The sequence below is a fragment of the Phalangium opilio genome, unplaced genomic scaffold (genome assembly GCF_054372755.1).
Source record: "Phalangium opilio isolate 3A_F unplaced genomic scaffold, DU_Popi_V2 ptg000040l_1, whole genome shotgun sequence".
NCBI lineage: Eukaryota > Metazoa > Arthropoda > Arachnida > Opiliones > Phalangiidae > Phalangium > Phalangium opilio.
This window is the reverse complement of record NW_028324164.1, coordinates 783552-794336: the sequence shown is the minus strand read 5'-3', so window position 1 is coordinate 794336 and position 10785 is coordinate 783552. Positions and strand designations below refer to the sequence as shown.

The 10785-nt window shown below is 39.9% G+C and overlaps 1 protein-coding gene across 1 annotated transcript; it reads right to left on the bottom strand.

Moving 5' to 3' along the window:
* Nucleotides 1-451: 451 nt before the first annotated feature.
* Nucleotides 452-3358, bottom strand: LOC149679990 (uncharacterized). The gene is made up of 2 exons (XM_089834719.1): nucleotides 2565-3358; nucleotides 452-2495 (listed from the first exon to the last, which is right to left on the bottom strand). Exons 1-2 carry the CDS (start codon nucleotides 3356-3358, stop codon nucleotides 452-454), a joined length of 2838 nt encoding a protein of 945 aa, XP_089690845.1.
* Nucleotides 3359-10785: the final 7427 nt, after the last annotated feature.

Sequence of the window (10785 nt, the reverse complement as noted above, 5' to 3'; positions counted from 1 at the left end):
CAGCAAGGTAAGCCATAGCGTGCGAAAATTTCTCGAAGTATTTCGATCGTGGAAAAGGACGTAGACGAAGTGGTAGGTACGGCCTCTATCCAATTGGAGTATGTGTTGAGTAGAACCAGGATCATTTTGCCATCTATAGGTCCAAGGTAATCGATATGCACGCGCTCCATTGGAAACGTGGTCTTTGGCCAATGCGTTGTAATCTTCGGTGGCATTGGCAAATTCTGCTGGCACGTAAGGCAGGTGGAAACCAGCATCTCTAGGTCTTTGTCTATGCTCGGCCACCAGACAGCTGTTCTTGCAAGTCGTTTGGTTTTAGTCATGCCCAAGTGCCCTTCGTGCAGTTCTTGAAGTACGACGCGCCGAAACTTCGCAGGAATGTATAGACGATTGTGCCAGAATAGAAGTCCATTCATTACAGACAGTTCATGTCGTCTAGAGTAGAAGGATTTTAGTTTTTAGGCGTGCTTGTTGGCCACCCATTTAGGATGAAGTCAATCAACTTCTTCTCGTTCGGGTTGGTTTCCAGTTCGGTTTTAACGTCTTTGGCGGTTACAACGTTGAAGTTCGTGTTTTCAAGCAGCATCACATACTCTCTGGGTTGAGGAGTGATTTCTTCTGTACTTGGTAATGGCAGCCTGCACATGGCATCAGCGTTTCCATTTTTACTACCTGGGCGATACTTGATCTGGTAGTCGTAAGCTGCTAACGTTATCGCCCAACGTTGTATTCTTGCTGCAGCGGTGGTTGGTGTCTGTTTGTCGTTCGCCAGGAGGATTGCCAGGGCACTGTGGTCCGTGAGTAACGTAAATTTTCTTCCCAGTATGTATTCTCGGAAGCGTGTTACGCCGAAAATCAGATACAGGGCTTCCTTTTCAATTTGACTGTAGTTGCGCTCGGCGGTAGTCAACGTCCTTGAGGCAAATACTATAGGTCGGTCTGATCCGTCTGCTTCCACGTGGGATAAAACGGCTCCAATGCCAACTGGCGAGGCGTCGCAGGCAAGTACAAGTGGTTTAACCGGATCGTAGTGTGTGAGAACGGTTGAAGAAGCCAAGATTCCTTTCGCTTCCCGAAATGCTTGACTAGCCTCCGAATTCCAGATGCATGGTTCCTCCTTGCGTGTGAGCTTATAGAGCGGGTTGAGTAGATTAGACATGTTTGGTACGAATTTGTAATAATACGTGACGAGACCCAGGAAAGACTTGAGTTCAGCTACGTTTGTAGGCGCGGGCGCATCCAAAATAGGTCGAAGGTTTTTCTCGGAAGGTGCGAGACCTCTTTCGTCTAGTTTATGCCCAAGGTACTCCACCGAAGTAACCATGAATTCGCACTTCTCACGCCTCAGCTTCAGCCCTGCTTCTTGCAGTCTGGATAGGACTGTTTCCAGGTTTGCGTAGTGTTCATCGTCGTTGCGACCGGTTACAAGGAGGTCGTCCTGGAAGATGGCTACGTGAGGTATGTTTCTGAGTAGTAGTTCTATTTCACGTTGAAAAACCGCAGGCGCTGACGAAACTCCGAAAGGCAATCTTCTGTATCGGAATAGGCCTTTTAATGTCGTAATGATGACGAGATTGCGAGATTCTTCGTCCAGCTCGAGCTGATTGTAGGCATCTCGGAGGTCGAGCTTCGTGAATTTCTGTCCTCCGTTGAGCGTAGAAAAAAATTCGTTAATTTTGGGCAAAGGATATTGTTCCGTTAATGTTGCTTTGTTAGCTGTCAGCTTGAAGTCTCCGCAGATGCGAATTTTTTTATTGGCCTTGAGAACTGGAACTATTGGTGCGGCCGAAGTGGCAGCTTTGACGGGCTCGATGATTCTGTCTTTTTGTAGTCGGTCGAGTTCTTCGCTAACCAATTCTCTGACAGCGAATGGATCTTGTCGAGGCTTGAAGATTTTGGGCGTGTAATCGGGCCTTGTCTGGAGGTGTACTTTTACTCCTTTCAACAACCCAAGTCCAGGTGAAAAGAGTGACCCATGTTGTAGTATGTCTTCTAATCTTGAATCGGCGGATACGTTAGCGATGGCATGTTTCGTCGCTGCGTTGGGTGGTGTCAAACAGAAGGCGTCAATCCAATTTTTTCCGCAGAGAGAGGTTAAGGGTTCGGTAACAACTATAAGTGGTAGAGTGGCGCTCAGATTACGTAACGTCGCGGTGACTTGTACGAAACCTTCGGTGGCAACTGGCATGCCGTTGTAAGCTTTCAGTGAAGTTAGCGCTGGTTGAAGGTCGGGCATCTGAGTGCGTTTCTTGAGCTCTGCATACGTAGACGCTGAGATTACCGAGTATGACGCTCCTGAGTCATGTTCCATCTGAACTTTCACGCCATTGATGAGAAAATCGTATATGTAAGGTTTTGGAGCTGGTTGTAGAATGGGTGTAGGGCGAGTATCCTTGACTTGAAAAATGTCGTATTCGTTGACTGTATTGCCTGACGTCGACGTCGAGGTTGGCTCGATAGAAACTTGCTGTGATGCTTGATTCAGGGAATGTACCCTGTGGTTTCAGTGATTGTTGTTGTTTCTGGGTGCGTTGTTCGTGTTTCGACGGTCTCTCTTTGCTGACAAGCACACTGTTTCCAAGTGTCCTTTTTTCTGGCAGTAATTGCAGGTAGCCGAAGAATACTGACAGTCGTCTGATCTATGACTTGTCTCGCCGCATCGGTAACATTCTCTGGTCGAGGGTCTGTTACTGCTGGGTCTCGAGGGTTTTCTTGACCTTGAACGGGAAGTCTTATGATGTGATTTTGTCGATAATTGGTGAACGCCGTTGGTCTCTTCAGGAACTGTAGTGCTGCCGTTAATACCTTGTAGGTGTCTCGCAGCTGATTCCATCGTCTGCGCGATGTCAAGGGCTCTTTGTAGGGTTAAGTCCTTGGAAGGTTCATTGATGAATCTTGCATGGATGGAGGGGTTCTGTATACCCGCCACAAGCCTGTCCTTCAGCATCATGTCAAGGTTAGCTCCAAAATTACAGTGTTCGGCAAGTTTTCGTAACTGTGCGATGTATGTGGAGACGGATTCGCCGGGCAATCGATCTCTTTTGGAAAACTGGATGCGTTCAGTGACTTCGGAAGGGGCTGGATTGAAGTTATCCGTGAGCAAGGTTACTAACTCATCGTACGTCTTCTCTGTTGGTTTCAGTGGACTCACTAAGCTTCTCAGTAAAGCGTAGGTCGATGGACCGAGTGATGTCAGGAAGAAGGCTCTCTTCTTGATAGCGTCGGTGATGTCGTTGGCAATAAGATACAAATCTACGCGCTCAGCGTAAAGACTCCAAGGTTCAGTGTTGTTGTAAGGTTCGAAATAGCCGGTGACTGGACCCTTGTTGCAGGTGGGTTGGTTAGTTGCTAGTGCCATGGTGGACTTGTGAACGTAGAACTTTTAACGCGTAACCGTGGCTGCAAGCAGTAAGTAGCAGAATCACTTGGCTTGTTGAGAATCGTTATCTCGCCTCCGTCGCCATTTGTTGCATCTTAAGGCAATGAGTACACGACGAGCATTTATTATTAAAAGGTAACTTTATTACTGAATAGTATTGTCCGATAAAATATGCTAGTTATTGCATTGAACGTCAGAGAGATAGTGGGTGCGAAAATAATACAGTTCATACTATTTATACATATTGCCCGTAGGCCAAAAAACTAACATCAGTAGGTTATAGTTTTTTTAGAGATCGTTAAGACACGACAAAAAGACTTACCAATCATCATTTTATGCTATTCTACCAAGGAGTTGGAGTTGATAAAACAAGATGGTCAAGCCCATAATTGAGCCACATCGTTTATGTAATCTCGCTATCCAAACTACAATAAATATACTTCTAGTGAAATATGAAAATTATTCCCAGAGGGAATCGATCTTCAATGGCTGCTTGGCAACGTGAATAACGTGTCGACAACGCCCGTTACTTATTTAACTAGTACAGCCATTACCACTACATTTACTACCATTATTATTTGGGTAAAGCTATTACCACTACATCTACTACCACTACAACTCGGGTAAAACTATTATGCCCATCGATACCTTTTAGCTACGAAGAAACCAAAAGATCTGTGAGAGAAATTTCCCAAGCGTGCTTCTATAGAATCCTCGCCTGCTCGTACAGCTTCTATATCCTTTCCTTATCTCTCTCTCTACTATGCGAAGTACTACTTAAAAATAACAAACTAAACACCTTCAATTGAGCTTCTTCTACACATGAGGTCAAAGTAATAGCCCATCGTATATACGATGTGGCAAAAAATGGCATAATGATAGAAACCTGCCCTTAAATTAATGTTTATGGCGTGAATGAAAATTTATATTTTAAATCTTTTTAGAACTGTCTAAAGTAAAATCCCAAAGATAGTTCAACTGCAAATGTACCAATTGACAATAAATGGCCAAAAAGGTATATTTTGAAAAGATATTTAAGTGTTCCTAAAAGCATTGTAGAAAACACAGCTCGGTACTTTCTCTCCTCCAATTTCTTATTCGTATGATATCTAGATTTGATCGTCTTCCTTGTGTGTTGACTTGTTTCAACATATCTCAAAATTCTGTAATCAATATAAACGTCATCATGATTAAACATGAAATATTACAAATTTAAAAGTAGTAGATCTAGTATCTTCCTTCGTGAAATAAAGCTGGGCTTATACTTTCTCGACGCACAATCTCTCATTGATGGGATTTTAGGAAAAATAAATTATGGTTCAGGCATAAAAAACACATTTCGCATGATAGTGCGTGGCATTATATGTAAAAAACATTCTCGTGTGCAGGTTTCCAAAATTTGCAGAACAATGACGAGAATTCGAAAATGGAAGGTACGAGTTTGGGGGATGCGACCGGTGGGCGCTAGCCCACGTAATAGGGTTTTTGTGTTTTAAATTTTTGACTAATTAAAATTTAAATATAAAAACTAAGAAATGTTTTACTACGAACGAATACTCAGTACTTAACACCTTGGTTAGCGAAATCAAACTTACCTGCCATATTAAAGTTAGAGGGTGCAACAAACTGTTGAGGTCACTCATTTTTTATATAATTCCATAGACAAAAAACGCAAAGCACTTGGCATATTCTTAGACCTAAAAAAGGCTTTCGATACTGTTTCACATGATTATCTACTTGCCAAACTCGATAGGGCCGGAATAAGAGGTGTAACCTTAAAATGTTTTAAGAGCTACCTTCAATCAATAGTTAAAATAGATGACACCTACAACAACCCTGAATATATAACGTACGGTATACCGCAAGGTACTATAATTGGCCCAGTCTTATTTTTAATATACAGGAATGGTATTTGTAATTGTGAATCACTGGGAAAATTAATAGCCTTCGTGGACGATACAACTATTCTCTTTGAGGGTAGCTCGTGGCCAGAAGTTTTCCATAAGTCAAAGTTTGTTAATACAAGTTATGATAATCGTAACAGAGACTGCTATAAACTAGAAAATGTAAAATCAATAAGATACCTAGGAATAACCTTATACATACCCTAAACCTCTGCAGAAAGCTACAGTGCTGTTTGCATAAATTTTAGAACTACGAAATTTTTTGTCTACCACCTGGCTGAGAACAGTTTATTTCGTTCTAGTCCAATCGATCATTTCATTTGCTATAGTTAGCTGGGGCAGTACTTTTTACACCAGCATTGAACCATTAGAAATTCTTCAAAGGAAAATTATTCGTATTGTTTAAGAAGAATTATTTTGAATCACGCGCTAAACTACATAATTATTTTAAAGTTTTTACTGTAAGGCAATTATACGCCAAAACGATTCTATTATATACATTTAAGAATAGGGAATTTAAACAATTATCTAGTAGTTATGACACCAGATTGTAATGGCCGGCAATCTACAAACTATCAATATGAACAAAACTCGTACAGAAAGAAATGTAACATATATGGGAAATATCTTTTTTAATATGCTGCCCAATAATATAAAAGAATGTAACTTGCCGATCAAATTCAAAAAATATATTATTACATGGTTAATTAATTTAGGTATCACAGAGCTATATACTAAATTAGATTTTTAATGCTAATATTATGAATACTGCACCTTAACAATAACCCTTAATTAACGCTCTCTCTGAATTTGTGTAATATATAGTAACTTTGTTATAGTCCAAGCCACGCACCAACACTGTGGCAAGGGGAAAGATGTTAATACACTAAGTAAAAAATTATGTAAAATTATGAGGGCATCAATAAATTATATAAAAAAAACCATGAACACCTGGAACCCGAAGGTATACGGCATATTCGAAATTTATCTAGCGGTGTAGGGTATAAAATACAATTTTCTCAACTATGGCATTTTGTAATTGAAATATTATGGACCTAAGTTAAAAATAAAGATATATTTTGACTGGTTACTTAATAAACATGGATGTGTTAAAAACATTCATACGCTTTAGGTTTCCCTTTAACATCAGGTTTTGTTTGAACACGACTATTTTTCACGGGGTCTGGTTTACTTACCTCATAAAAAATAAGGGACGAAGGTAGCAAAGATTCACCTAGTTTCATGTTGGGCAACCACTTTAAAACACCAGTATACAGGTTTTTCTGATCGGTTTATATTTGAATCCTTTCCCATATTTGTGAATGCGCTGCGCATGCCTTCGTTAACCGCTGTGTTTTAGTTAATTTAAAATGGCTCGTGCGCTTGTAAGTGATGTTTGTGTGTTTTATGAACACAAAACGAGACAAAAACTTGTAAAAAGCCCAGGAGATTCAACGTACCAAACAGTTTCATCTTTGTTGATCAAATATGCTGATAAAGAGGACGATATGAACCAGTAACTTGTAAAACTCGGTGGGAATGTAACAATTGGAGATCTATAAACGCAATGCATACGGTGGCATTTAAAATGCTATAAAAGGTTTTCCTTCAAGTCTCGTGAGCATCAAATTGAAAACGTTTTCGGGAAAAAATCGAAGACTCACCCAAGAAGCCCAAGACCACCCTTCACTAGATCGGCCCTCTTGTAGTAGAGTTGAAAATGTGCCATCGCCTTTAACCAGAAGTAAGACTAAAAAATACTCAAAATTGCATTTTTTCTTCTGTGATAATAAAGAAACTCGAAAGCACGCGTTGCATTTTATAACTTACGATTTAAGTAGTGCATCGTTACGGGAATAAGTTGAGTTAAGTGGGAACGACACTTGGAGAGTACGTTTAACTGATAGTATAAATAACACTGATGCGCATTCCGTAGGCATAGTTGATCACCTGCTTTGTTGGGGAAGGAACGCAACGCACGTTTTAAGAGCAAAGTCTTTAAAGGGTAGTAAGAAACAAGTAAATACGGCGGCAATAATAGCCTCGGGCATTGAATTTATAAATCTAGTTGAAGAGGAGTTTGAAGAGAAAAATATTCAAGTGATCTCAATAGCTGAACTCCGCGATATGTACGTGAACATTTGTACATCAAATAGCCTTGATTTAACTAAAGATGATCTTATGTCAAGAAGGCAACTGAAGGAAATTTTGAAAGATGAAATAATTAGAATTAAATTTTCAGCTGCTAAACAAAAGCGATTCACGGATTTAGAATCATTGAAATGCACTAAAGATGCAGCTTGAAGTAAACTAAATGAGATGAAGATATTTTTTAAGCCTCAGCGTTCATCCGAAAGCTAGTTCTGGCATCAAAATAGTCGTGTTTTAACGGAGAACTAAATATGCAAACAGATGTTATACCCAAGAGTTGATACTATTCTTCAAATGGTTTATGACTGGATAAGGGAAGTTAAACTCAAACGAAAAACGTGAAAGTGAAATAGACCAACGGCCAATAAGATTGGCTTTAATGCTAATTTTTTAATGCTTATCTCCTCGTCAAGTGTTTCTCACTACATCTAAAATTATAAGACAAACTCGAGAAATGCCTTTGCAGATGGTCTAACCATTCACAAGAAATCACGGAGTTCAAAACTGGTTTAGATACTGAGTTATTTGGGTATGAGCGTCAATTTTTCAAGGCTGAAAGAAGTTGAAACCCTTACGGCCAAAATCGTACTGCATAAAATCAGCTAACATGAGTACATGACAGTGTCTACCTTCCACCAAATTTTGTATTTGGAAGAAAAATATCATTCGCTGTTGACAACTTGGACTTTAAAGAGGATACACCTGATGGTCAACGCACCACTCATGGAACAAATATGGTCATTTACCAGAAATTTAACCTTCTGACATAAACGAACCATTTATTATAAAAGAAGAGGATACAGAAATCCCTACCTTTATTTACAATCTTCTTCAGTGCACAGTTCCAAAGACTATACGCCCTCGAAGCTCAGTATTATCCACTTACACACAGGGCGTTGGTATTTCTAGTCAAATGAAACTCGCTTATATAGTGAAAAGGTCTCTCATTACCGAGGCCAAAGATATAACGCGCGTGGCTCTATTACCGCTTCTTGGATACTATCCTACTGAGAGATCAGTTCGGCTGACCGTACTTAACATTCTAATGAAAACAAACATTCTACGTGGATTTGACGCAAAGCGAATAGTTTCCCTATATTTGGGACTTGATCGTCCCATGAAACAACTAAAAAAGGTTTTTTAAAATGGCGGAATTAAAGGCTATTGGAAAATATATAGAGCTTTCAGGGATTCCTAAGCTATGGGTGGAAACTACTCGCGAACAGTTAGGCGAATTCACAAATATATATCAAATATGTCGTGTACCATTAAATTGCAGGTGTTCAAAGTTTGATGCTCCCTCTATCTTCAATATGTTTGGTAAGTTAATATTCACTTACCTAAGGTCCAAGTTTTTACATTTAAATATTATTTAGTTTTATATTAAAAACAAACCTATTACGTGGGCTGGCGCCCACCAGTGGCACCCCCAAACTCGTACCGTCTATTTTCGAATTCTCATTGTTCTGCAAATTTTGGTACCAGCCGCTATATCCTACCATCTAGTTGCACACGAGAAACATATGGACACTCACTAAGACAAAACAAAAACTTCAACTGCTAAAATAATTTACATCGACTAATTTAGTTATACCAGTTTAAACTAAATTGGTAAAACTAATACTATTGAAGGCGCTTTTCTGCAAAGCAAAAGAGAGAGCGATACGTCTCTCTCCAAATAATTTTGCCACAACTACCAGAATGAATGCAATTGTTCCTCGGTAGCCTTCACATCGCTTTCCATTCACAAATTTTAGAGTATTTCTCTCTAAAATAGTCGTGCGTGGGGTCCATATAGTTCTTTTTCTCTTAATTGACATAAACTGCTTGATCTTGGTATTGTTCGAATCGAAGTGGAGGGTCAAGTATGTATCCTTTTGGTGTTGTGCTCGATGGAGAAGTAATGTCTCGCCTTCGTCAATCCCTTAAGATCAAAGACTACCAGATCGGTGCGTTTGTTTTCCTTCCTTACTGAGTTTACGCAGAGTACTCCCTTATATACCTCAAACACATTGCTAATTACAGCCATCTCAAGAAGATTAACAACGTGGTTGTGTTTTGCAATAAGTATTGCGTTAGTACCCTGGCAAGTGGCAATATTGAGGAACGTTGCTAAGAGTTTCTTTCATCATGCAATTTGGACATATACACGAGGTTGTTTCGTTAGAACGTCCTTTGATACCTATTGTGGCACAACTACTTGTGTTTCTTTTTAAGCCTGTCGTCCATCGAGAGGATGATAGGCTTTTCCCCCTCTCATCCACCCAATTGCTTTTGAATATTCAGCAAATTGTTTCACCCCATTCCTCAAGAGTGTTTCTCCGTAGATCGTCCCATAGTTTTTGTAGGGATGGTGCGTTGCCAGACTCATCTTACCTGGATGCATAGCTGCTCGTGGCAATCCAGTCCCTCGTTTGTAAGAGCACGATAGGCATACCTGGCATACCATACAGGGGTTGTGAATCGCTGCAACGTTTTGGGCTATACTGAAGGGCTGGGGTTGCGCTTCCCAAAACGAGCGCACCATTCGTTCTTAATTCATAAATCATATTATCCAGGCTGTCTGTTGTTATGAGTAGGATTGATTCAACAGCGCTCCAGATAAAGCAGTCAAGATCCTTCAGAAACTGGTTTGTTGTGTTTTTAAAGGGAAAGTGAAGTGTAAAATAAAGTGTTTTTTTATGATTCTTTACTGCATAGTGAAACATCCAGGAAATAAAACTGAATGATTTTGAAATTAGGTTCAGATTTTAAGGATGATTTTAAGTTGGGACCTCCGACCAATCGCGTAACGCCCTGCCCTCCTGATATCAAAATTCTCGTGGCACACTCCATGTCGAATGAAATTTATCGCGAGATTTGACAAAATTTTCGCGCGATGTCACAATCGTGGTGCGAGACATGAAGCTTGCCACGAGAATTTTGTTAGAAAAAAGGCAGTGCGTTACGCGATTGGTCGCAGGTCCTTATTTAAAATTATCCTTTAAATTTGAACCTAAATTGAATTTAAAATCGCTCGGAGATATATCCAGAATGTTTCACTATGCAGACTGGTGTTATAATTTAATTAGTAGCTGAATAAAAAAAATAACTTTAAACTCCGTTTAAATGGTGAGCTTTGGGGAGGATAAACCACAATGGGCCATATTGATTAATTATATTGTGTTTTAGTTTAGGGTGTAATCAGGGATTAGCAACTTTGAGATACAAATTTTCAGACACCGACGCCGAGAATTCTCTTTTGTCCGGCTGCTCCGGCACAATTTCACCGGAAACATTTACTCCAATGTCTTTAACAGATTCGTCCAGAGGAATGATTGGAATTATTTCCTTATTGAGGGTTGTACAATG

Coding starts and splice junctions, on each gene's coding strand:
- LOC149679990 (XM_089834719.1), bottom strand. CDS start 3,358: ATGGCACTAGCAACTAACCAACCCACCTGCAACAAGGGTCCAGTCACC. Junction 2,496..2,564: donor CACTTGGAAACAGTGTGCTT/GTCAGCAAAGAG, acceptor CTGAAACCACAG/GGTACATTCCCTGAATCAAG.